The sequence below is a fragment of the Nesoenas mayeri genome, assembly GCF_963082525.1.
Source record: "Nesoenas mayeri genome assembly, chromosome: 2".
NCBI lineage: Eukaryota > Metazoa > Chordata > Aves > Columbiformes > Columbidae > Nesoenas > Nesoenas mayeri.
Genome location: NC_137543.1, coordinates 64,084,464 through 64,112,383, shown reverse-complemented (window position 1 = coordinate 64,112,383; position 27,920 = coordinate 64,084,464). Strand labels below are relative to the sequence as shown.

The window sequence follows — 27,920 nt, the reverse complement described above, 5'->3', positions numbered from 1 at the left end:
AAACCACAAAGGGAGCAGGGGGACCCTCATGTGCAAATCCAGTTGTGCTACATCTTCATGCAGCCGCGGTCCAGCGTGGCAGTGCAGTGCCCCTGATCCCCACCACTTGCCCAGCAGCACGGACACACTTCTATGAGGAGCAGCAGGCAAATCTCACAAGGGAAACACAACCATGAGCACTCTCCCAGCTACGGATTCATTTTAAGCCCGAGACACAAAGCTAGTTCAGATTTCTGAATTTTCCCGTCCTTGTTCACATCGCAGTGGTTGAGCAGGATCTGGCGGAACTTGTCCAGGTCCACCCCGCTAATGCTGGGCTGCAGGCAAAGGAGAAAAACAGTGTTGAGAGAGAAAATGGCTCTGGATTCCCCCAGCCCTGTAAAACATCGAGCAATGCAGTGGCAGGGAAATCCACCCAAGGAGGAGTGACCCAAATGGGCTGAGTCCAAGTCAGTTCATACACAGTGGGGAAGCAAATAGAGAATGGGAAAAGGGTGTCCTACAAAACCAGAAGGGGTATGGTTGGATGCATGAGACTGTGAGTAACTGTAAGGAAATGTAACATGTTTTTTGTGCTTAATCAAGGCCACTAGTATCTGATCCATATCAAACAAAAGTCTGCAGAAAGGCATGAAATATAGATCACTGCACTACTGGACCTGTGCTTTCATTTGGTTTCCTCTCTCAAACCTGCTACACGAGGAAAAACATATCATTGCTGTTGGCTGTTTTACAGGCTGTGCAGAAACTTAAAAATACCTTTAGTGGACGAATTAATGCTAAAGGCTTATTTACAGCCTACATTGTCTCAGTATGCTCTTAATGCTGTACTGCTGCTTCTGCTTCCCGGTTTCCCACAAGATCAAATTCACACACATACCTTGTGGTGCCCAAGGGCAACACTGATGAAGGCCTTAGGGAAAGTACAACCTTCATTCTTATGCATACATACATGCACAGAGCACAAAGCCAACCTCCTGCCTGTCCTCACACCCTTCCCTACACACCGTATGACCATAACATAAACACGCAGCCACCAGCACACAGCTTCAGTCTCTGCTCTGCCAAATGGACATGGGAGCACAGGGATTCCTGTGTCGGGTCACATCGTGTGGGAACACAACAGCTCAGGCTCAGAGTGAGCCAAAGACAAGGTCATATTTGCATCAAAAGCTCTATCTTGGACTGCATCTGGAAACTCAAAGTAACCCAATGCAGATGGACTTTGCTGTCTTTAAGAAACTGGTAACACACCGGGTATGATGTTATTTACTAGAGGTAGAGCTCAAGACATTTTCAGGTGTAGCCCTGTGATAAGCTAATGAACCATGAGGTCACGCTGGTGAGGAGCATATCCTCAGTGAAAACAGAAGAAAGAACCTCTGATGATGGCTCCATGTTGACACAGTTTGTGATGCTGTAACATCTGCCTAATTCATAGTATGAGCTAGAATAGACCTTTCTTAAATACCGTTGCTGAGTGAAGCTGTATTAATCCATCAAGCAGGATTTCTGTGATACGGTGAAATGCTCAACGGTGAAATGCTGAGACCATGAATTCATTTCTGCCACCGATCAAAGTGAAATCTGATTCTATGTTCTCACTAGCTCCTCTATTTACATAACTTTACCAAAACAAGCACCTTCTTCTCAGAAATATATGGTATTAATTAACAAAAAGGGCTACCTTGACCAGTTCCATCATGTCTTTGACAAACCCATCCACTTCTGGGCCTTCCAGTGCTCCCGTTTTACTCTGAAAGATGGAAGAAATATCAAAATGCTCCACTAAGCCAAAACATGTTTACTAGTCAGTAGGTCCACCTGGTCACCAAGTTCCAAGATCCCTCCCTTTTATTTTTCAAGGTGATGATGATGCAGATCACAAGCTGACAGAGAGTGCGGCAGCTAAAGCCACCACCCCTCTCCATCTCTTGCATCTCCTGCAGAGGGATATGGTCAATGCAGCAGTGTCAGCAATGGAGATGGAGAAAGTAAAAATGGGTCCTTTGCCACAGGGTCTCTGAGCATCTTTCCCCTCTGTCCCCACCTTATCCCCAAAGCCTGGGCCATTTTGACCCATGGGCTCAGGCACAGCTCAGCTCCTGAGTCACCCTCACAGAACCCACTGTGAGGAAGAAGTCTGAGCAGCGTATGTTAAATCTGTGTAATTTAAAGACCACAAGGGACTCACAACATCATAGTGTGCAAAGATCTTCTCAAAATCTCTCCTCCTTTCTTCTGTGCTGCAAGCCTGCATGTGGAGAAGACAAGCAAATGAAAAAGCATTCAAGTCTGGGTCCAGATTATTTTAGCTGAGACGGGATCAACGCATCAAAAAATAGTGCTACTTACATCCATTTTAAATTGAAGAAGGAAATTTTCCTGGAGCGACAGAATCCTGAATAGAAAGATTTAAATTATGATCTTTCCACTTTATCATCTGCACACAAACTATTCTGAACTCTTCTGGTTCGTAAAGCAAAAAGATTTCAGATTATAGGCCTTTAAAAGAGAAAATCGCCTGCAGGGTTATTTACAGAGGGCTGTTACAGGAACACATGCCTCCCTTTCTGTCTGACAGGAATGCTGGGCACCCTTTGGCTGACTGCAAATGTGTTTCTTAGCACAATTGCTTCTCCCAGAGCACTTCTGGTGGTCCAGCACAATGGAGGTGGTCAGCCTCTGAAGCCAGAGGTACCAGACAATCATTTGTTGTAACTGGATTGCTGCGCTGCATTAAAGGAAAGAGTAATTTATCACTCTCTGTTGGAGGGAGAATTGGTGGCTGTAAAAGTAAAGGACAAAGTAATACTGGCCTGAGTACCGAGACTGACCAAATTCCTCTCCTTTCCCCTCCTCCCTCCCAAAACCCCTCATAGCACTTTTAAAAGCTATTTTTCTCTCCATTTGTGCTGCCAGCCCCGAGCGGCTTAGACCCTGCGACCCAAGGCATGCTGAGTTGTGTCCACACCTTGGGCTGTGAGATGTGTTCAGACCAGAGGGGAGCCTCAATTGCCCTGAGTAATAGGGCATTAGGGAACCATATTTAAGATGGAAACGCAAGGACAAACCCCCTTATTCTCTATTCTGCCTCTGTTTCTGTTTCTCTCTTCACATATTCAGTGGCCAAAGGGAAATGCCACAGGCACTGCCAGTTATTTCTGCTGGCATTCATTGTGATCCCAGGCAGAAACTAACGGTGGCAAACCAACACCTTTCTCCTCTCACCCCCCAAACAAGTGTTTCGAGACTGTACCTGCATGTTTAAAGTCCCGTCCAGTCACTGCATGTACATTTACAGACAGAGACATACTCTCTATCTGCATGTAGTGAAAATCATATCTGAGGTATCAAGGGCAGAAAAGAAACAGAGGCCTGTACTTAAGTCCTCAGCTTCATTCACAAGCATCTTCACCTTATCTCTCCAAATCCTTTCTCACTGCCATTAGCAAACTCCTTTGCAATAGCACTTTTATTCCTCAAACAAGCAGCAAAAATTTGTTACAGTCTCTGCTGTGCATGATGATGTGAAATAAATGCACATCTCTGACCCTGCTGAAGGGAATTGATATCCTTCTTTTGGAAAAATGGTACCACCGGCTGCTTCATCACCTCCTGAGGAGCATCGCAGAGGTAGCGCAGATCATGCCAGAGCATGCTGGTGATGCCCAAACAGGTCCTGGCATTGCTCAGTGTCACCAACTATAGGTCCTCAAACTGTTACAATGGGGAACATGCGTTAGAGACCTGGGACATGTCCTGATTTAATTTGAAAGAAGGTAGAACTCAGTCGCATGTCCCCACAGGGAGATCATTATCTTGCCTGAATCTACCATTGTGAGCTGAAAACAAACATTATTATTAAAGCCCACCTTGCCAGGTCATTCAGGTCCAGCCGTCCATCTTTATTTTTGTCAAAGATTTTCATCTAAAAATCAAAAAGAGACAGATAAAATAAGCAATGTGGAAAGTACACATACAAAAAAGCCAATATATGTTTTGCTCTGCCCTCACCTCTGCTTGCTTGTGGTGCACAACGTCCTCTGCTAGCACAAAGTGCAAGGGTGACACAAGAGCACAGCAAAACTATCCTGCTTTCTGACAGCAAAACCCAAGCAATCAAATATCAGCACCAGTCCCTTCCTGCCTTACGCCGGGATTAAGACAGGTCTCCAGCGGGTGCCCTAAATACTGGCCTTGCCATAGTCCCTGAAAAAAAGTTGAAAAAAGCTAGGCACTTCTGAACACTTCCAGGCCGATGCCATCCTTATCTTTGATTGTTGCTGTGGCTACTAAGCATCTGAGGTGCAAATGTCACCTCCTGATAGACTCTTAGGTCAGGGTTTTATGCTGCTAAAGCCAGTGGGCTTTGCTTGGCTCAGAGCCCACCGATGGAAAGCGCTAAGACTGGGAAGAAGATTCAGGCTGCCAACATCAAGAGGTTAATCTGTGTGAATACAAAAGTTAGCCTTTTCTTAATATTATGTTTTCCTTAATATGATCTTCTCAATGAGTCACCACCAGACATTGTTTATTTATCTATTTTATTTGGTAAAGTGTTTCTCTGCAAGGGACAAATAAGAGTCTGTTACAGGGACAAAGTAGAAGATGTTTAATGGCTTGCGAACCTGAATAACTCATGGCTCTAAGTTCTATAAAATAATGTATTCCATGTGGAAAGAATAATATTTGACTAAGATGGATTGCAATTCTTCGTCAGATACTCAGTAATGGAATATGCTTTGATCTTACCTTCATGAATCTTATTTGCTTATTTAAAGGTTATAAGTAACCAGGTCACTACAAATCTTTGGTGCAATGAATTGCATACCTGCTGGAGAAGGCCCATACCAGTTCCCACCTCGGGAGGCTTAGAGGGAGAGGACCATCCTCTATGACACAGCTTGACCCTTTGGGAGCTCCGGGCAGAACCAGCAGCAGGTCCCCAGCACCTCCTAGCAGTGAAACTGGGGCACAGCCTGACATGTACATGAGGTTAGGTATCACCTGGAGAGCTGCCATTTCTCAGGGACCCCTTGCATAAATATCATGCCTATTTTGTCAGGTTTGACTCCTCCCTGCCCCTTGCTCGAGGCCAGGCATCTACACTGAGGATGGTGAGCCTATGGTAACCCTTTATTGTGCTGGGTTTAGGTAAGATTCTGCACTGGGAGTTTATTCTGTTAGTTATTCTGTATGATTTACACTACTGAGGTCTGGATGGGATTTTTGAGGAGCACTTGATATGGGTTCACTTTTTCTCCTACTGAAAGATAGTGTAAGACTGAACACCTGAAGGCTCATACTGAGATATTTGGAAAAACCGTATCCTGAAAGCCATGCACATGCTCAGTGGCATAAGGAAAGCCACTTTACTGTTTCATTGGCCTCTGCAGGATGTGTGCTCTGTGCAGAGCCACTAAATGACAGAAGAAAGACCTCTGAAATCTTTCTGCTTCATTATCAGTTTTCCAGCTGTAGCACAGACCCCATTAAAACACATTTAACTGAAGAGATAGTACATTCTTTAGTGGAACACCTAATGAAAAACAACATTCTCAGTCAATTTGCTTTGTTTGCACGCTCTCTCTAATATTAAACTTCCTTTGGTTGACCATGTCTACTTATAGCTAACCAGCTCCCCTCTCTGATCTCCTTCCCTCAGCTCTGCTTTTGCAATACTGAGAGAGAATCTTCGTGTTTTCAAATTATTTGGCCTTTTTCTGCAACAAGTATCCTGAATACAATTTTCAAACACTTGCAATATTTTAATTGTCCATGCCAGTCAACTGGAAAAAAAACGTCTGTCTGGAAGAGCTAGGCTGAGCTAATTCTTCTCTAGTGACTTCCACATGAAATATAGAAAACATGTAGGGAAGACAGAACAGCGTTCAGCGAATTGGTTCAGGTACCATGGCTAATAAGATAGACCTAATCCTATTATTTGGACAACTGGAGCTCATGCTACATGGCAATCTTGGCCTGCATTGCTCAGGAAAAGCCTGGGGAAATGTTTATAAATTAAACTTTCAAATTTCAAGCATTGCTCTAATCTGCTAATTGTGTACATAAGTACGAAAAGAATGACAGAGGGTACCCACCTCATATGACAAAGCATACATCACGATAGAAGTAGATATTTGGAATAATTATGACACGGTTTCTAATTTAAACTTTTGCTTTTACACACCAGCTTGACTTATTAAAATTGATGGATTTTCAGTTTACACTCTTGAAAGGTATATTTATGCTGCCAGGCTGATATGAAACAGTGTGGTTAAGGATAAGGTCTGGCATGTTTATGTAGTACTCAGTATTACTAAAAGCTTTGTTGCATCCAGAAGTATGCTTTATAAAATGATGCATTTATTTTACTGTCAAACTACCCTGCATTTTAAAGTGTTTGCTCAAATTATTTCACTAGCATTTTAATGGCAAGGCACCAGGGAAGTCTTAGTTCTGTTTGTTTGAATGTTGCCCATGCACTGAGGCAGACAGAGCATAAGTAAGAGCTGGGTTTGCAAAATAAGAGTTGTTACATCTCAGTTTTTTAAGTGCAAAATCAAATCTGCTATTAGCTTTGAATGTAGCAAAGGAAATATTTCTGCTTTCCCAGTCCAGTGTTGGAAGGAAGGCCACTGAAACTCCAGGATATGAAAACACAAGTGTTTTGAAGAGCAATATAAGATTATAAATCTGAATTATTTTCCATGACAGAGATAAGGAAAGAAGTAAACAACCAAAATAAATAGCTATGTCATCAGTGGAGTCACTAAAGCATGCTTTTAAACCTTCTCTGCTTCTTATTCTTTGTGGGCAATAAAGTGTTTTCTCCCTCAGGTAGGACACAGAAAGAGTCAGCTCTTGCCTGACATCATACTCTCACAAATATATACATTGGGGACATCTATACCCAACAGCTGTATCTAAAATTGGCCAGTGAGCACAAAAGTTATTGACGGTGTGTGCAAACAGGCACGTGCCTGAGCTGCAGGGCTGCCTATGGCTTCTTTCCTTAGGGAAGGACAGGAAACAAAGGGCTTTGCAGTGACAGGAGGGACCTGTGGCCAGCAAGTCACCCCCGGGATGAAAGCTCTTGTTCAGCCTAACCAGAGACCAGACTGCCTGTCCCATCTAGATGAGTTGTTTAATGCAAGATTTCTAAGAGTGTTTTGATTCCTAAAAGGCGATATCTGCTGGGGTTTTCAAAAGCCTCCAGGCTCTTGACTTCTGGTGGTTTTGATCTTCAGAAATGAAGTTTGAGCTTAAATGGGATTTTCTGCTTCCCCTGGCTTATGCCACAGCAAGTGTGGAGTAAAACTGGAGGTGACAGCACTGCCGGGATTAAGTGTAGAGGTGACATGGGAGGCAGATTTCCCTCCGTTGTGTTTGTGATCCCTCTCAATCACACACAGCAAAGCCACCTTTCAGCAGCGAGAGGAATCACATCCACCCGAAGCCAGGAGGAACCTCTCTGGGGATGATGGGGGGAGTCCCACAGTGGCGGCTGGTGTTCTGTGATGTGACGGTTCCAGTGCCCATGCATCACTGGAGATGCAGTCTCCTGGGGGTCATGGCATCCTTACGGAGCCACCTGGGAGAGAGGCCAGCATGGACCACTACCAGGAGAAGGGATGCACTACTCCTATGTGTATACTCAGTGCACATCCTTCTGAGGGTGTACTCAACTCCTATCATATTTCTAGGGCTTTGGGAATTTAGGCTTTTTTGAATACAACAAGGGTTTGTCTTTCCATTACACCGTTTCTTTGGTATTCATAAGAGACTTCATTAACACAGGTAAGCTAGCTTGGCCAGTAAGGTGTTCAGGGGCTAAACCACCTGGATTTTCCATGCTCTGACTTTTTTTTCCCCATGTAAATACACTGGCAGTGACAAAGAGTACAGACAGACGGACAGGCTGTCACAGCCAAGACATGACCATACTGAGCCTCTAGCATTGTCCTCACAGATGAGACAGGCAGTAGCCACAAAAGCACCAGTAATCCCTCCAATGCTCTCCCCATCTGGGAGAACTTCTATATTGACTTCTCTGGGGCTAAAATATTATCCTCAGCCATCTTCATCTACTAATTTTCAAATGCTGTAGTTCATGACCATAGTTCCTTGAATTTTTAGTCACTACACTGACACTATTGCCTCCCTAGGATTTTAACTTGTGGTGGGCAAAGATGGTATACTGTCTTGGAAGGATTTATCCTCTACATTTTGCTGAAATATAATAATGCTCAAATTAAAGGACTTTTTAATACTCAGTCTGACATTATCAACATAAAGGAATGCAAAAAGTGAATGTCTGTGTTGCATGTGCATCTGTTTCGGAAGTATACAGGACTTAATTTGCTGAAGTTTGCCTCAGTAATGAGCTTTCCTTGCGTGTGGCTTGCAGACATTGGGATTACCAACTAGAAGTAGCATGCTGCTCTCTGAGAAGCTATGAACTATCAGTGTTTCTATGAACAAGGCAATAAAATGCCAAGTGGAAAAGTTGAGCAAGAATTTTGTTCTTACAGAAGAAAAAACGTCGAATACTTAATTTCATCAAAAACTATGTCTTAAATCTGGTTCATATTCAGGCAGTTGCAATATTTTACCTAAGTACGTACCTATGTGCACGCATAGGTATGGGAACTGTCACTCATGGCAAAATGTCAAATGCACATGTGAACTCCATAGTCATGGGGTGACATTTCACCAGGACTCAGAAGACTAATAACAGCTTAAGTCTGGGAGGCTCTGGGGAGGTTGAGAGGGACTGGGAAAGGTTGTTGTACTACTGTCATCCTCCATGGCCTCCTTCTCATCCTGGAGCAGTAAGGGGGCAAATTTTTGTTTCTCCAGCATGTGCTGCTTCAGGAAGGCAGGCTATTCTCATCATGCTACTGAAAACCTTAATTTCCAGCTATGCCCACCCTGTCTCCCAGAATACACATTGCAGTATCCCTGAAGCATCTTCACAAAGCCCGAAGAAGCGCAGAGCAATACAGGACTTTGCTTCTGCCTCCAAGCACCTCCATGCCAACAGCTCTCCATCTATGCTGACAAATCCGCAGACTGTTTTCAAGGATTCAGAACTGCACATGACTATGTATCTTCTCATGCAAGTGAGTGCATGTGAACAAATACTAGTATACACTTACTATTAATACAAATAAGTATGTATGTAGTCATGAAAACTAAGAAGAACTGTGCCTGCAAGGGAGCTTCCTCAGCACAGGGTTGCTATTTAAATTGCCTCATGAAGAGTCTTGAGAATTCAAATGTTCTTCTTTCATTACTTTCCCTAGTAGCTTTATTGCTCCTTAAGATTTGATTTAGAGGACTCCAAGGGCTTGTGCAATGCCAACACGTTCACTACCTGTTTTCTTCCCAAGCGTCCATCACTTGTTAATCAAATCCCTCATCTATATCAGTGTTCTCTGAAGAGGGGATGTCAAGGTCACAAGGAAACAGAACAGCCTCTTAAGAAATGGCTTCTAAGCAACCTGACAAAGTGATGTTGCTCTCTGAAGATAAACAATCTATTCCAAAAGGAATACTTAGTCTCTCTTCCCAACTTCTTTTTTATGTGGTGTAAGATGATTAATGGCTGCATAAGTAAGTGGCAAGTAGTTGGCACACCCTGGTCAGTGTGCTGTCTGCTCACACCTTTCACAAGCCAAAGCTGCAAATACTAAGCACAGAATCACAAACTGCCTTTTTTCTTTTTTTTTTTATTTTTTTCCCTTGTGCCTGGGCTAGCTTCTTTAAAATTATAATTTCTATCTTTTCCCCTTTATCCCTATCTCCAGAAGGCTCTAGGGTCCACTCAGTGTATCAGTAGCTGCTTAAGATGCGTGCAGCTGGCTGTGGATGTACAGAAAAGAGGGCAGAGAACTGTAAATTCCTATGGAGACAGATGGGTTTATGGCTCCTTAGGAGGCAGCTTGTTTCAACCAAATGTTATTACAGCAGCACTTGAAAGCCCTAAGTGGGATAGATGGGTCACCCTGAGAGATCCTGTAGCCGTGCACCACAGAAACAGGTTCTTGTCCCAAAGACCTTGAGGTATAAACAGAGAAAAGGTGGGAGCAAAGTAATAGGGAAGAGAAATATAAGTATTTCCACTCTGCACTAAAGGAATTGGTGCTGCTGGTTGGTGAATATATCAAAGAAAGGCTGCGAAAGGCTCAGGAATTAAATGTGTGATGGCCATTGTCCCCCTGCTTTCCCAGACAGCAGTGACGGTGACAGGTCCCGTGGAGACTTTACACTTGAGCATCTCCCCACTCCATGTGGAAAGCAGAGAGCTCTCATCGCCTGAGGTTTTGACCTCATGCCTTTGCTCTTGGCTCCTTGAGTCACTTCTTCTCCCTTTGTGATTCAGCACTGCAAACTTTAAGACTGAATCTTTCTTCCCTCATGATTTTGCTCAGCTATTTCAGACAGGTTCCCATGCACTCACTTTGAGCTACTTTATCTGCTACTGTGGTGATGCTCTCCACATGGATACTTTGCTGTGATGTACGGAATTCATATCCTCTGTTTTATTACAGGATATCACAGGGTAAGATTACACATGCAATATCACACTCTACCTTAACTGTTGGGATCAAATGTGTTTATAAACATCCCTGACCTTCAGTTTATAGCAAAGAATTGCAATGGTGGAAAAAAAAAGAAAAAAAAAAAGGGATATCTGCCATATCCTAATTTTCTAATAGCTGTTAACATCCCTGATTCTTTTGGCATAGCAGCTTTGCAAACTTTTGTCCTCATGAGCCAGGTTTGCATTTCAGATCATAGATTTTCCCAGATATATGAAACATCCCTTTTCTCAGATAAAATCTTGTCTTCCAACATAGAGACTGAACTGCCTCTCCAAAGATACAAAGCCACGGCAATAGAAACCAGACCTCATGGCTCTCAGCCCTGGCCATGACCAGGCCACATCAATATCTAGCTGCTTTGGGACAGCAGAAATTGCCGGTATTTCTGGGGAAATTATTGGCAAGGGAAAGAAGTTGGAGGAAATGAACCACCCAATGTCTACAAGCTTAAAACTGCATGTTTCCCAGCACCTGATCAGAAATTAGCCACTGGGGAAGGAAAATTTAATGGAGAAGCACAAAAGCTATTTGCTACCTGCAAGCACTACCAGGAAGGTTTTAGTTCTAGCTGTAGTTTATGGGGTTTTATTGTTTTCAAGCTCTGTGAGTTGGAAAATAATTTCTGTAGTTTGTATTCCTCTCCCTTCACTGTCCTATAAATATGAAAATAAAGTATGCCGTCTTCTGTAATGGTACAGTTTTTCACTTTGCTCTAAAGGGTCATATTTCTAGGCACAGATACATCTTGCATATACAATGTGGTATTGCAAAATACATGGGCAGCTCCTCATTTGCTTGCATACCAAGCTGTTCTTCAGGTACAAACACAGATTTTGTGCCAAGAGTCGAGGCAGTCCCATCTGAAAATAATTTAGAAAATTGCAATGGTAGATATCTCCTGGTGGAGATCAAATGATACCCTTGAGAATGATACCAGAAATGAGCTTTTTTTTTTCCTTTTCTTGTTTTTAGATGGTTAAATATAATAAGTTGCTCTGAAATCCAGGTGACTGATGTTAAACTTACACCAAATATTATGTTGTGGATTGCAGGCTATAAGCAGGCTATAAGCTATATTGCAGGATAAAAGCTATATTGTGATAGGGCAGGGGAAGAGTTGAAGCTTTCAACCTGCCAGCGTTCCAGGGAAGCAGCAGGGAGCCAGCAACGCTTGCTGGGCTTTGCAGAGCAGAAGAGCTGGATACCTGCATGTCTTGGGAGCAAAAGGATTTGCTAGGAGCGAGAGGGGAAAGCAGCTGGAGATCTGGCTGAGGCTGAACATACCTTGAAGAAGGATGCACCTCAACTACTTTTTTTTTTTTTAAATGGATTTGCAGCTCAGTTTGCTTTGGTGCAAAGTCAAGCTATTTTCTCATAATAAACAGTTCAACTCAAAGCAAAAATATGTGAAATGCTGTTCACAGCTGACGTCCAGTGTGGTGGAAAGAAACAGCAGCAGCATGTATGCTAGATTTCCACAGGGATCTCTTGAGAAAAAACACCTTTTGAGAAGGCATCATCTGTGGCACCAAATATACAAACATTTACCCTGAAGGAGACTTCTAGGTAGAACAATAATCTAAACAATATTAACACTATCTTTTCTTACCATGGTATCAGTATATTCTTCCAGCTTTGCTTCAGCAACCACCTTGCTATGCTGCAAAAAGAGGTCTCGCAGGAAATCCTGTAAGAAGCAGAGAGTAAAATTTTACTCTTTAGAGTAAATTCAAGAAATAGCAGTAAGGAATTCAATTCAAATTCAGCAGGATTACATGAATCTAATTTCACATTCCTGATCGGTTCTAGTGCATTTTGCATAGAGTTGACATTTTTTCAGTTGAAACATTTTTTAAAATAAATTAGAAAATAACTAGATTTTCCCAGATCAGGCATAATGGAATACACAATAATTCACCCACTAAACAAATGAAAGATAACATAAGTCCTGCTGTATTTGCTAAGTGATCTCAAATCAAAATAGTTGCCATTCAGCGAGACACTTAAGCATCCACCCATGTCACTGGTGGGGAACAGGTTGGAGCCACATGCCAAGAGGTCAACACAGGGTCTGCAGCCCTTGGATGGATTTCTGTGCCCAGCTGGCTGGAAGCGTTTGAATCAGAGTTTCTGAACAGGCTTCTGCTGCAATAGCCTGAGCTTTAAAAAGAAATCAGCGTTCAAAAAATCTGCAGGCTCAGGAAGAGGTTGTGAAGAAATCCCATTAATAAAACACAATGGCTTTGGCTTGGTTTAGCTAGGAGAGACACATGCACAGAGCCAAAGTGAGACAAGTTTGGGGGGCTCCTTGGGTGCCTGGGGGACCCCAAGACAAGCAGGGCCATGGGTTGAGGCAACGGGGAAATGGGACACCAAGGGCAACAGCAGAGCATCCTCCCTCCCATCAGAGTCCTTGCAATGGTGCCAGAAGGCTGGAGGGTCCCCAGTCCTTACACTCACCATGAACAACCTAGAAATGTTGTTCATCAACCACACAAAAAGGCAGCAAATCAGTAAAGCTGATGGAAAGGCTCACAGTGATATCAGTGAGCTGCAGATTGAGCCCAAAGAGACTTGTTAGAGTAACTTACTTTGAGCTCGCCAGCTGAAATAAATCCACTGCTGTCAGCATCGTAACTGCGCCAGATCTAAATGGACATAGATCGATATGGCCACATAAATATTGCAGTTAATCATTTGCTTGGGTGAGATATCATAAAGATTCAAATCAGGACTTCCTTAATGAGCAAGCTATTGCATTATCCAATGTTTAATTAATTGTAGATGAAATGAAATAAAATAAAATAAACTTTCCACACAATAGTTTTTATTTGCATTTGGATGCTATACATGTGACATGTTGCTATTACATATTTGATGCAGAAACACTGTCTATAAAAGGAATAAAAGACTAAGAAACCACTCCACATTTCTTACATAATTCGTACAGGCAGCTTCTCTTATTGCTCTGAGTAATTCAAGGCTGTACACAACTGGTCATTCATCTGCAGAAGCCCCCAGTTCAGATGTGAGATAAAGGTAACCTCAAGAAGTCTTGGAAAATTCGAAGTTCTGTTCTGGGAGACTTGTGGGCAGAGATAGGAAGGAGATTGGGCACAGTTAAGAAAATCTTATGGGCTTGTGCCCCTCAGCTGGTTCAACTTAGGGAGATTTCCACTCCACATCCTGCCAAGTTGATGCTTCAGGATAAAATGATGCTTAAAATGTGCCAGATCTACCCTCTTGGTCTATGCCGTGCTGTGGGTGAGGAGCTGCAGGTTTGGCTGTAGCTCCCAACAAGGCTGAATTTATCGGTGAGTAGATATTAAGTAAAGTTTTGTCTCTGGTGGCATGACTGATAGGGGGCTGAGAGCATTTGGGAAGTGTAACAAACTCTGCAGGTGCCTTTGGTCCAGTCCTAGCTACTACTTCTCTGCTTTGCTGGTGTAAATAATGTACAACCTTCTCTACCTGAGCAGGTCAGAACGTGTTTCGCTGCCACAATACGCATGTATTTCCTATATTGTGTTCTACAGATGGTGGAAATGTATGTATTGAAGAAGCTGTTGGTGTGTGAGGGGAAGAGACAACACAGAGACACAGACCCGCATGAATTCCACGCTGTTGTCCAAGGGAGTTTCCCGTCGGAAAAGCAGCAGAAAGTTCTCATCATCCGGCAAGACCATATTTGCAAGCTGGAAAAATACAAAACAAACAAACAAACAAAAATACAAAACCCAACCCAAACACATTTAAAAAACCCAATCCAAACCCAAATCATGAAAGTAAAGACAAGACTTGGGTGGCTGCTGACCCAGTATGGGAAATATAAGCTGAGTATGTTGTTGCCTTGGAAATAAAACCCAGACCAACATATCTGGCTGTGGTAGTACTCCATGACTCACATCCTCTCCACCCAGGTTTATCTCCTAAGTCTGCTCTAGGTCCTAATTATCTCTCATTCTATAAAAGAAGTCCTGTGCTGGGGGTGGAGGGAGATACCTCTTGGATTTCAAAGCGTGCGTCTGTGGTGGCATCGTGGGCAGACATGAATTGCTCCTTCATCCTCTGAACTTTTTCTTCTGTGATGGTGTTCTGCCATGGAGAAAACAACACATGCATTAAATCTCTCCTTACTCACAGATAACCACCAGGATTATTGCATCCTTACAGTCAAGGGCTAATACTTCTAAAAACCCACAAACACACCACCTTGGATGAATTTTTGGCAATAAAACCTATGCATAGCTTTGTAGCGACTGACGTTTCAGTTGGAAGACCAGAGTTTGGAGACCCCAAAATATTTCAGTGTCACTTGCTTATTTAGGCAGCTGTTCCTACTATATCACAGGGATTTGGGGGTTTTTGAGTGTGTATTACAGTGGTTACCACACTGCTCATTTTCACCTTGTGCTATTCAGGAAGGTGTCCTTATCCTTGAACTACATCCCTGCAGTTCATTAGATCATCAGCCTTGAAAGGTGTCACTGGAGCTAGATTGTTGCTTATTATTGCCTGTCAACCGGTTCAAGATCTGGCACCGAGCCCTGTCAGTGTTTCTGGTTAACAGCATGGAATTTCAAGTAATTCACATTCTCTATGCATCTGCTCAACCCCATAATCAATTTATATATAGTGAGGAGTTTTCAGGACTTGACAGGTTTTATGTTTTGACAGGCATTGCTGTGACAGGTGGAATATAATGCTAAGCATTAGGTTCATCAGGCATGATTTCTTTATCTTAGCAGTAACCTTTATGGTACCTGGTCTGACTGAGCTACACAAAGTACAATTTCCCCAGGCTTCTTGTCAGATGAGCATTGTGGCTGGGCTGGGAAGCTCCCCAGTTAATCTCTCCCAGGCAGAAATGAAATCCAACATTTCTTTCTGCACCCGCACTGACCAGGTCTTGGGTCCTCTTCTGGCCCCGTCAGAGATGGGCCTCTCTGGAAGGAGAGGAAGGAGGATAACCCAGACTGGCTCTTGGCACACTTTTGTAGTATCTTTTGCAAGAGAATAAATTAAGGTTACCTTTGAAGAAAACCACTTCAAGAATTTTGTCATCTCTGTGTCCAGGTTGAGTTAGGACCGTAGCTGTGTCTTCCTGGATCTAACCCAGTTTCTCAACCTTTCAGCTACTCTTACAGGCTCATGAGGTTTTACAATCCCTTTCTTAATACTGTGACACAAGACCATGAGTGACTTTCTCCAGATTATTCAGTGCATACACCAGTGAAGCCTGCCTGGCTGTTCAGAAGCTGAACAAATGTGAATCTCTTAGGAAAGGATACTCTCCATTGCCCCATCCTGGTGGTGTGAACAGAGGGTGTGCATGGTCTTCATGATGCCCTGGATGTAACATGTCCAGGCCTCAGACTATTCACTGTCTTACGTCCTCCTTTAAGCCCAGATTCTGCAAAACATGAACTAAAGCAGCAATTGTGCTGCTCTGCAAAAAGTTGCGTGGTGTAGAAGGAGATCTTTCTGTGAAGTTGGTCACCTCTGGTCAGAGTAACATGGCCAGGCTGCACAGGTAGCAACTGCAGCTCATGTTCTCACTTTGGATTGGTATTTGAACCCATCACACTGGAAAGTGAACATGACTCATGCCCCCAAAACTTCCTTGGCTGTGCCCACATTCAGTAGCAGCCAGGTGACAACAGCAATTTCCAGCTGCTCTCAGGTGTCACTGCTGCGCAGCCTTTGCTCAGCAGCAGCTGCCACAGTCAGTGATGGAGATGTAGAGACACACTAGGATGTCACGGATGACTTGAGCAAAAAGAAAAGAAGATATCTTCTGCTTAGGCTTGTTAAGGTAAGATCTATCTTTGCACCCACTTTGTCACCACCATCCTCACGAGTTTAGATATGACTGATACTTGCAGCCTTAATTTGCTTGAAGTAATAAGAGAAAAAAATATATCTATAGGTAGATGGATAGGTATTTAGTACGACTGATCGTTTATTATATAATTGAATTCACCTTACTTCAAAGCAGACACAGAGCTCATGAGCACTGATCTCCACAAAGTCATTATGGGCTTATACAGAAATCATTAATAGCATTGTCAGTGCAGAAGATCCTACATTGAAATTGGGGAAGAAAGAGTTAATTGGCTTTGGATTAGAAATGTCACGTTGAAATAACCAAGAGGGAGATCTACTTAGAACAAGTGAAACTCCTTCATCAAGAGTAATGCAAGACTAGGATGTGCTAGATGATGTAAAATTTGGCAATCTGGGAGTGGGAATGAGGGGACGGGGTTACCCATGTGGCTCTTTGTAGGGCAGGTGAGGCACAAACCTCTGAGGCATCCTTGGGAAACAGCACCAAGCGCTGTCAACTCCCAGAAATGATCTTGCAGGAACATGCCCGAGGTGGTGCCTCCCAGGGCATGTCTGCAGGATCCTCCATCCCCGTGGTGGTGCCCAGCAAGCCCTGGGTGATGCTCATTGCTGGTCCCCTGGCTGTGGGCATCGGGGGCACAGAACACCAATGGACACCACACACATACTGTTCTCTTTCCCCTTGGCATTATAACTTGCCCTCGTGCTATTTAAATTGTCTTCCGATGGCACCTTGATGCTTTGAGACACCTCCCTGGTGTTAGGGAAGCCTAGCAGTTACCAGCTTCAATAGGCTTGCAAACTACTCTGAAATTATCCTCCTCCGTGCCCAGTAGGATAAGTTATTTCTGAAACGATAATCATAGCTGATATTTGAAAAGTGTGCTGCAGAGTTCAGGCTAGTCATTTGTTAAGAAAGCTTATGGCTCAACTTTGTGTCACCTATTAACCACCACATCATTGAGCTTTGTCTGGCAGCAATATTATTATCTGCATAAAAATAGAACTGCCTCTTTTTAAAGTTATTTTTAACTGATTTAAACTATGGGATACATCAAGTAAATATGCAAAATATTTACAGTATTAACACAGCTCCAACAGGTTTTAGTCCAAGGGGTTACACTACAGTGCTTTTTTTTCTAATTAGACACTCTTTGATCATAAATACTCTACTTATGAAACACAAAACCCAGTCTTCACTCTCAAAAAATAAAAGGAAAGTAAAAGATACTGTACAAATTGTCTTTCCCAAGATGAGGTCTCCCTAAAAGGGCCTGGGCAGGGATCCATCAACAAGCTGGTGGTGTGAGAGGCCATTTCTCACTCAGCACTGGGGCCAGGGCTGAGCTGGGGTGCTGGGGCAGTGAGGGACTGCACAGGGGCATCAGTTTGGCTGGGGGCTACAGGGACCCCCTCGCTGCCCCAGCCACCCTGCAGTGGGGTTGCTGAGGGGAGGCCAAAGGTAAAATCTCAGCAGCTCTCTGGTCAAGAGGTCTGATTTTTTATTCTCTGCCTTTGTGCTCCTACAAATATTTCCTTGCCTCCCAGATGGGAGCAAGTCCTATGACAGAATGAGAAAGATCTGGAGCAGAAGAGGAGGAAGGGGAAACCTCCAGGCAGGCACACGCACTTACACAGAAACACAGGTGCTGCGCCACTGCTACGGCCACTGGTTTCCCCAGGAAATTTGTTTTTCCTTCCATCCCTTTAATGATTAACTCACTGTTCAACTACAGATTGCAACAAGCAGGAAAGCCTGAAAGCCAAACACACTCTGCTTTTGAATGCAACAGGCTCACATGCCATTTATTCAAGCATTAAGAACAAATCATAGAAGTAATAATTAAAAAAAAAAAAAAAAAAAGAAAATAAGAAAAAAAAAGAAAGCAACTGTACAAATAGCAAAGGTACAAATTTGTGCCTCTTGTCTCTATGAGCTGGGGCAGGCAGAAATGGCTTTGCAGCAAGTAAACAGCTGTAGCTGAGCAGAGCTTGTCTTATCAGAACTCATGCTGTTTTGACTATGTTGTCCATCTCAAGCGCCAGATCCCTCCTCAGTTTCAAAGGCTGGCAAAGCTTCCTCAAGTTTTCACTGCTTGGGCTAAAATTTTGCAGATTTGTTAGCAGCTAGCTGAAATTTCCCTTTTGTGAAAGTTTAAGCAAATGCTCTTGCATGCTTTCTCATAGCTGTCTGTATGGGGAGCCCTTTCTTGACATTCCTTGTTTTCCCTGCTGCATGTACCTCCCTGAGTTTCTGGAGGAGAATTTAATTAGGAGGTAATAGCCCAAATTGACAATTTCCTCCTGAATTGCTGCCTAGTTAAGGTAGAAACAGCTATAGAGATGCTCACGTTTAAGCATCAATCAGCACTGTAATGAAGAGGATTCCCTGCCACAGTCAGGAAAACATACCTAAACTAGGACCTGCCTCCAGTTTTGGTCAGGGTTGTGCTGAGGAACTGTGTGGTTGCTGGAAGTGCAAGTGCTTGTCTGGGAAGCAAGACAAGGTCCTGCAGCAGAAGTAAACCCTCAGCAGTGACATTCCTGATGCTCATTTAAGGGGGAAAAAAACCCTCAACCGACTGCTAATTTCCATGAAATATGAGCTTCATTGGACTATAACGATGATGAGAGCTAGCCTGGAGCAGAGGGATGCTTTAACCCGTTTTCAGGCTGCTTCATAGGAGTTGTAAAGCTTCAGCTGCCCTAGTCCCTCACAGGTTGGGTGCTGTGTGGTTTCCAAGAGCTGATGCATGTTCTTACTGTCCAATCAAGGAAGAAGTCCTTGCTACATGCCACGAGGGGGAGGTCAAGTGATTTCTGTCCTCAGAAAAGCACAGTTTAAAATATTGCCGTGTCTTTGTCCATATATTTCTCAGGGTTATGGAGCAGAGCTCTTACTATGGATGCTGTTCCAGAGAGTTTTGCAGATAAAAGCTTCTATACTTCAAGTTGCCATAACAAATGAATTTTCTGCTTTCTTCTTTCCATGTCCAGTCTTCATCTTTCCTTTTGTGATAACCCTTTAAAAGTAATTAGCATCATAAAGGTAATCTATTTTTTAATACTATATGTAATAATGGGAAGGATTGCTCAGATTGTTTTTAATCTGTCCAGCATTTCATTTCTTTGTCATGGTTGGTTATGACTCTTGGCTGTAATTTGTCTTCTTTGTTAACTCATTCCTTTTTTATTGTCACACTCTTGCCCTGTGCTTTCTAATTACATTTTTGCTCCTTAAGGGATCCATGTGCTTGGCAGCATCTTGCCTTGATGGAAAGACAACTATGAGTCATTTGTTTTGGGAGAGGAAAGTGAATGCATGGAGCTGTATGGAGATTTTCCTACTTGATGAAAGGAGTTGTCTCATTTAATTTCTGCTGATCAAGACAGTGTTGTCTAAATTGATTTTTTTTTTCCTTCTTGACATGATTTTTGGAAGCAAGCCACTACATTGATAAGGGCATAAAAAGCAAGAAGAAACTAAATGAGACTATTACAACCTGTTTCTTGAAAAAAAAAAAAAGAAAAAATGAAGCTTATCTGAAAATACTGGCTTGAGCACATGTTTCTCCTAACAGCATTTCAGCCAAATTTGATAGGAGGGCAAAGGGTCCCAGAGATATCAAGTTCCTACAAGATCTACCAAAATAAATTATGGCTGCCAAGAATGCTAGTTGGAAAACTAACTTGACAACTACTACCATGCCAAAAGCCACACAGCACAGACAGGAGGCCAGCAAAGACCAGATGAGACGTCCGTAACGTAAGCTTTGAACTTGGAAGAAGAACCTTTTTCTTGCCAAACATTTTTCCTTTAAATCCCATAGCATTAAGAAAACCAGTCACATGAATGACTTCATCCATGGAGTTGTGCATTGGATTACCTGCATTAGTGTGAGATTTCACCCCCCAGCTCCTGGACTAGCTTCTAATTTGGACCAGTCTTGTGTACTTGACTGCGGTGCTACCACTTGAAAATGTGGCCCTGTATTTTGATTAGGATTTACTGTAGTCCTACATGCTACAATAGATGAGAGCTAGTCCTGTCATTCTGTGTTGTGTTTAGGTTATTTTTTTGGCTCTCTTCAGCACATGTGTGAGAAATATTTTTTTCATGTAGAAGACACCAGCAAACAACAAAGGCTATTACAGCCTTCCTGTGACATTACAGTTTTGTGTTAGGGGTTTGGAGAAGTTCTTTGTTTTGCCCTTTCTGCTAGGATGAAAGTTTTTTTATGTGTCTTTGGGCAATGAAAACACAACATGTCTGGTTGGTTTGTTTGTTTCTTTGTTTTTTCCCATTGGCATGTTGAGTTTACATTTAGAGATACTTCCAGGCACTTGCAGTGCCCTGCCTTCATGTGCAGGAACAGGAATAGGAACTGGTCAGAGTAATCAAGGCTGACAAAAGCCACACCTAAAGGAATAACTGCATTTGGCATTAACCAGAATCATAGAATGGTTTGGTTGGGAAGGGACCATAAAGATCATCTAGTTCCAGCTCCCCTGCTATTGGTAGGGATACCTTCCACTAGACCAGGTTGCTTAAAGCCCCATCCAACCTGGCCTTGAACACTCCCAGGGATGGGGCATCCACAGCTTCTCTGGGCAGCCCGTTCCAGTGCCTCACTACCCTCATAGTAAAGAATTTCTTCCTTATATCTAATCAGGATCAACTTAGGGTTTAGATTTCTGAATTAGTCTGGAGGAGGATGCAAGACTAATGCTTTCTGCTAGAGGTCTTGTTACTTTTGACCTGCTGGTCACCACAGACCTGGTCTGTGATTTGGTGTCTCTTGGGGTGGTAAAACATAGAGGAAGTCTGCTTTGGGTGGCTTTAAGGCTGACTATTATTTTGGCCATGAAACTTCATTTGAATGACTAGCTGCTGGATTCCTGACTATACTAAGTTAAACACCTAATTTAGTTAGACAACACATTGTGCAAGGTCAGGATGAAGTGCCATAGTAGTTGGAGGCTGCTCATCTTCTTTGGAAGTAAAAAGCAAAGACAAATCCTGTATGGCTATTCAGGGTGAACTCCTGAAGATTAACTTCAGTCCCTTCCAGTTATAACTATCCAGGAGGTTTTGAGGCAGGGGGGGTTTAACAAAGCAAATACCTGTCTTGCCTGATCAAATTTACATTTCAGAAATAGTTATACATTGCTTCTTACACCCTTACAGTTAGGTGAGTGTAACAAACTTTTATCTGAAAATCTTCTGTCTTGTTTTGGTATGATGTAAGCAAAGTGAAATACCTTTCTCTGAGCATAATGGTAATGTACATTTCCTTCTATATCTGCCCAGAGATCATTTGTTTTACAGAAACGTTCAGTAAAACACCAACTCAAAATTTATAGCCACTCACCTACAAAACTTTTCTTGTCTAATTATTACAATAATATACATAGAGCTTCATTAAAACTATAGCAAAGAGAAAGCAAGGAATATCCTAAATGATCTCTATACAGAAATAAAGATGTACAGCAATATAAGAGAGAAACGCAGGGGCTGTAGTTCCTGTTCCAATAAAACTACCTCTTCAGTGTTGAAAGAAACTCTTATTTTCAATAAGTTTTCACCTCAGCGTAAAAACTTTAAGAAAACGCATGAGAAGATGCCCATAATGTAGAAGAAAATGGTTTGTGACTGAGTAGAAGATGACAACACAGGCATCTCACAGCAGCCATGCAACAGCAGGTTGGAAGCTGGAGGGCCAAATGGTTAGAGAGAAGTCACTGGAGTAATAACAGCAGCAGATGGATAATGCCATCAGTTCACAAACCTGTGCTAGTGGTTGACCAAATTATTTTTGATTCTGCCTTATGTCTCCCAAACAAACAAAACCACTTCACAGAAGACCCTCCAGCTGTTGGAGCATTTATATGAACTTCAGTCCATCAGTGTCATAAATCCCCCACCTTTCACTGAAGCCTCGTGTACAGAAATAAAAGTAATTTTCTTAGAAATAGAATAGAATCATAGAGTCACAGAGACATGGAATGTCCTGAGTTGGAAGGCACCTACAAGGATCATCAAGTCCAACTCATATCCCTGGATACGACAACCCCAAAATTCACCCCATGAAAGTAGAATAGAATAGAATAGAATAGAATAGAATAGAATAGAATAGAATAGAATAGAATAGAATAGAATAGAATAGAATAGAATAGAATAGAATAGAATAGAATAGAATAGAATAGAATAGAAGTTGGAAGGGACTGACAGCAACCATCTGGTCCAACAGCCTGACCACTTTAGGGCTGACCAAAAGTTCAAGCTTGTTATTAAGGGCATTGTCCAAATGCTTCCAGAAATCACCCGTTGCTGGAGAAGGAGAAGCAGAAAGCAGCATTTGGCTTTAGGGTTGGTTTATAGTACGTCTAACTTTGTTGCAAAGTTTCCCCTTCCCCAGCGCCCCCGGCAAATTCTTGATGGTTCAATAAAAGATGATGAATTAGCCTCCCTCGCTGGATGGTATTTCAAGTTCCCTTCCTTGCTAAGAGCCATCAGAAAGAGCTGTGCCTCTCAGCTTCCCGCCAGGCTCCCTTTTGCATTGTTTTCCCAGCTGCTCCCATCCCCTGGCATTTAGTGTCAGCTGGGGATGCCGCAGAGTAGCTGGGAAGAAAAACAGAGCTGAAGAACTATGGTGGTCATTAAGAAAAATAACAGCTTAGGGAGTGCAGGCTGAAAAAATATAATTATGAAGCCATTCGCTATTCAAGCAGAGACAACTTCCAGTGCTGATAACATTATTTATCACTTGTATAGCACTTCTGACACACTCACTAATTAATCCTTGCAACAAATCTGGAAGTTATGCCACTGTGTATTACTGTCTTCTCCTTTTACTGTGCAAGGAAACAGAGACATTAAGTGCCCAAAGAACAAGTAAAGGTCAAAATAAGCACTAAAGCTGTGAGATACTCTGTCCCACCTCACTGCTTGTATCATGACGGACACTTTCTTTCTGTAGGACGGTGAAAACCAGTGCACAGGGGATCCTTTACCCCTCCCACTAGAACCACAGGTCTGTACAACATAAATCACCTGTCAAAGAGAAAAATGGCTCAATGTTGTAAGTACAAAGGTAGTAGAGGCCTTTGTTTAATCCAGTGCTAGGAAAGCGGGGCAGGGGACCGCTCTCAGTCTCCGAGGACAAAGCTCCCCTTGGGTTTTCTGCCACAGAGGCAGACCGCTCTGCCTGCTGCCTCCTGGACAGGCCACCCTCTTGTCCCTACACAACCATGAGAACCAAAACCAGGCTGCTATCAAAGAGGAACAAGGCAACACGTCATCTGACCACTCAGCGTAGTACTGTTTGAGGAAAATGCTGCCCAAAAAGGGCAAGAAAATCAGGGGAGAAAACAGAAAAATACTTGAGAGTGTTTTTGAACAGCTTGGCAGGTAGTGAGCACCATCTTCCAGAATTAGCCTGTTCTGATTAATAGGAAGAGAGGGAATTTATTCTTTCTTCATTCAATTTGTGTTAAGCTTTTTCTTTCAATGGCAACACCTAGACAGCAGAAGCAAGGGAGATACAAACCATGTGAGGGTGCTGGTTTAAGCTGGAGTCATCTGAGCAGTGACTTTTGGCAATCAGTGAAACTGTTCTCAGTTTCTTGAAGCAGAATAGTTCATTGCTAGAACACCCTCATTTTGCACGTTCTGTGTGTTGATAACTAACACAGTTCTCACCTGTATCATCACAACCACAAAAAATGCTGCAACACACCAGGTTTGCAACCCAGCTGGTGTGATGCTGTCTACAAAATCTCATGTGAGGGATGTGCAAGGGCAGCTACTGGCTAGAGTGGGGCTGGAAAGTTTCCTCCTGGCCTCTCCTCATTAGGAAGCTGCCTGAGGTGTGAGATCACCACCTAAAATTTGGGTTTGTCACCAGCTACAGCTCATTCCTGAGAGCCCCACTTGGAGGTCTCTTGCTTCAGTGAATCGCTGCAGCCTTGAGCTCTGCAGCTTCATTTTAAGCGTCTTCTTCAACATCTCACATTTGCTGTCACTGGGTTCATTTGAACATGCTTTGTGTTAGTGTTTCAATAACCCAGGACTAGCAGCTCCCAATTTCATCTTTTGTTCCTGGGTAAATGACCATGAACTTCTCAATTTATCTTTAAAGCAAATACAATAAGATTCAACAATAAGCACTAGGAATCATTAGGGACACAGAAAAACTGATTTGAAGTCTTTTTACATGTCTATCTGTTCATCTAACCATCCATGCTCTAGAAAGACATTTCTGCAGAAACTGCCAATATTTCAATCCAAATTTACCTGCAAATTAAACAAAAACTTGCTTGAAAAATTATTCACAGCTTCTATTTTTTTATTGTAGCCCCAAAGATTGAAGAATCCTAAATGGATTTTAAGTATAATTCTGATTTTACACTTGATACTCATGAATTTATGCCTTTTATCAGCTACCTTTTCCCTTTTTGTTAATTACTTTTTGCCTAAAGGAATTGTTTCATCACTGTTTTTTGGCATATCCTCTACTTCCATTTGGAAGATGCTTCATCTTTTTTTCTTCTTAGTTTGGCACACTGTGTATAGTGGAAATGTTGAGCCCATTATCAGAATATATACTTTACATACTTTTGAGCAGCTGACCTGAGTGGCAGGATTTCACCTTCACTGATGGTGACAGTCAAAGGCAACATATAACCTGGAGCTAAGGAAACCAGGCCCCAGAAATTTTTGCACAACTTCTGATAGAACTGAGATGCAGAGAGTGGGAGAGGAGAAATTCTGCCAAAAAATAGGAAAGAAAACCAGGGAAAAAAAACCTAGAAGCACTTGATAGACAGGTCTTGACCTTATGAGCAACAGAAGTGACTGTTGCTTAGCTTCTAGCCATTTTCAGCATGTATGCCTTCTTCCTAAGCAGCATTTAAAAATAATGACAGTTAAAAATTGACCTTGGAAAGAAACCTATCATATTAACAAAACTAATCAGCTTGAATAAATGATCACCTTTGTCCTCCTCCTGGCCCTGCCAGACTGTGTGCCAGTGCTTTTTCAGTTGTTTCTATTCAAGGGCAGTAAATGACTTTCTCTCCAGGCTTCCAACCAGCCCTTTCAGCTGGTTCCAACTGCAGCCTCACCGTGACAGCAGCTGGTGGACTGAAAACAACTGATCAAATATCTCAAGTGACTATTCTTGTTATTATACCTGCTTAAATGCCACCTTGTTGCCAAGAGAAAAGCTCTTTACCTCGGAGATTGCTAAGGAAGCCAGCAATCGGTGAACATCAAATACAAACCACCTCTCATCATTATGACCTTTTTGCTTAGACTTGATACACAACTAACGTGGCGCGGAACTTACCTCTGGTCCCAGTTTCTCCAGGAGATGGTGAAAAAAATTGTCAAGCTCCTTGCCTTCTATGTAACCGTTGTCTAAATAAAAGTCAAATATATTAATGGTCAGGCAGCACTGCTTGAGCTCTGGGAACCACATGATGTGCGGTGTGCAGGGGGTGTGATGCTGCATGATAGGGGTCTCATCTGGGGGCCCTGCCTGCCCACTCTGGGGGTTTCATATCCAAATGGACCATTTTGCTTCTATATGGATGCTGGGCACAGTGCTGTGAGGCTCCCTTAGGAGTTTGCATTCAGTTGACTTTTCAGAAACAAACCTCGCAAACTGGGACCTCAAGAGGGAACAGCAGAAGGAATGGGGAGGTGATGAAAAGGTAAAAACTTTGGGGTGGAAAGGGGGATTTTCAGACCTGATATGAGGGCATAATGAGGAGGCAGAGGTGGGCTCTGAAACACCTGCAGGACCCTGTCAGGGTGAAGCTTGGACACGCTGGCAGGCACTCATTCATGCAGGCACCCGTCCACATGTGCAACCTCCCAGGCATCCCACACTGCACCCAGACCCGTACAATCACCCTCCCCCTCACGGGGCACCCACCCACGTGGGCAACCCCTACGTGCTACCCACCCAGACGGGCACCCCTCCACCCCAGCACCCACGCACACAGCACCCACCTGCCTGGACACCCTCTAAGCGGCACCTCTGGAGGGCACCCACCCGCCTCCCCCACCCCGTGGGTCCCCCCACGCGTGTCCCCGCTCCCACCCGCCGGCCCCACTTGCCGTCGGCGTCGAAGCGTCTCCAGGCGCCCAGAAAGGCGGCGGCGTCCAGGCGCCCCGCGGCGCCGCTCTCCATGGTGCTGCCGCCGGCGCCCGCCCCGCGTAGCCCCCGCACAGCCCCCGCGCAACCACCGCGCAGCCCCGCTCGGGCTGTGCCCGCGTCCCGCCGGCGGCGGCGACTTTGAGGGCGGCGGCCCCGCCCCGGGGGCGGCTCCGCAGGGGGCGCGGGGGGAAAGGTCCCCCCAGGGGTTCATCCCACCCGCCCCGCGGCCGGGGCTGCTGCAGCTCCGCCGTCCCCCGGAGCCACCAACTCCCCGCCCGGATCCCACCCGTTGCGGGTGCTTCGGGCGGTCACGGAGCAGGACCCGTGTCTAAATTGGGCTGCGCTCCGGCACGGCTTTGGGCAGGACGGATCTCAGGCTTCCCAGCCTGTTTCTCCAGCCGACCCCACAGCCACCACTTCAAAAGAGCCGTAAGCCACTTGCAGCCAACCTTGAGAGTTTCTAAAATGCCCGAAGGAAGGTGGAAGTGTCTGGGGGAAACATGAGACTTCAGAGAAGTAAAAAAGTTTGCTAAAACTTGTAACTCCTCGGTTTATGAAAACGAAGCATCAGCAGGTGCAGATTTCCCACTTTCTCATCCTCTCCCTGGGTATCAGGAGGGTTTCCCTCGCAGGATTGAAGAGCCACAGAATGAAGATGGATGCAAATCAACACCCTCTTCCTCCTGTGGTACTAATCAAAAGAAGAAACCTTGGGGTTAGAGGTCTCAGTGCTGATAGAGAATGGTCGACATTTATATTCATGATGTGAATGTCACCTGCATATTCATCTGCAGTAATTTCAAGTACCTGGGACTGAACTCTGTGTCATTGCAGTCATAGTATGTGCTCCCAGAATAATTTCTATCAACTTTCTTATCTCCTTTGAGATCCTTTACAGATAGTTTTTTCCAGTTTGATTTTGATTTGATACATGTCTTTCGATTTTATGCAAATACTGATTTCTTTAGAGAGGCCCTCAGAAGCAGAGCAGAAAAGGCTTTTAAAAAGTATTTTAGTTTGCTGTGAGCAGGCTCCTATTTGATCAAAATAAACAAACAAAAAAGCAAACAAACAAACCACAAACCAAACCAACCAACCAAACAAAACACACACACACAAAATAAAAATGAAAAGCTGCATTTTACTTAAAGAATATCGAGTCTGTAAGTTACATTCCTTCAGATAGATCCCAATGGCGATGTCTAGCTTTTCCAGTGGGGGAAGGAAAAGGAGATGACATGGAGCTGAGTCATTCAGGTAGCAGTGTACGAGTGGCTTGGTACAGGGGTTCTCT

General features: G+C 43.6%; 1 protein-coding gene across 1 annotated transcript; it reads right to left on the bottom strand.

Annotated features, from left to right (window-relative positions):
• Positions 1-188: 188 nt before the first annotated feature.
• On the bottom strand, positions 189-26,659 carry SCGN (secretagogin, EF-hand calcium binding protein; the record flags this gene model as incomplete). The annotated part of the gene is made up of 11 exons (XM_080339606.1): positions 189-317; positions 1,688-1,756; positions 2,195-2,254; positions 2,356-2,401; positions 3,876-3,931; positions 12,223-12,300; positions 13,205-13,261; positions 14,219-14,308; positions 14,616-14,708; positions 25,811-25,881; positions 26,587-26,659. The coding sequence occupies 11 exons, from the start codon at positions 26,657-26,659 to the stop codon at positions 189-191; spliced, it is 822 nt and encodes a 273-aa protein (XP_080195732.1).
• Between the last annotated feature and the right edge of the window lie 1,261 nt (positions 26,660-27,920).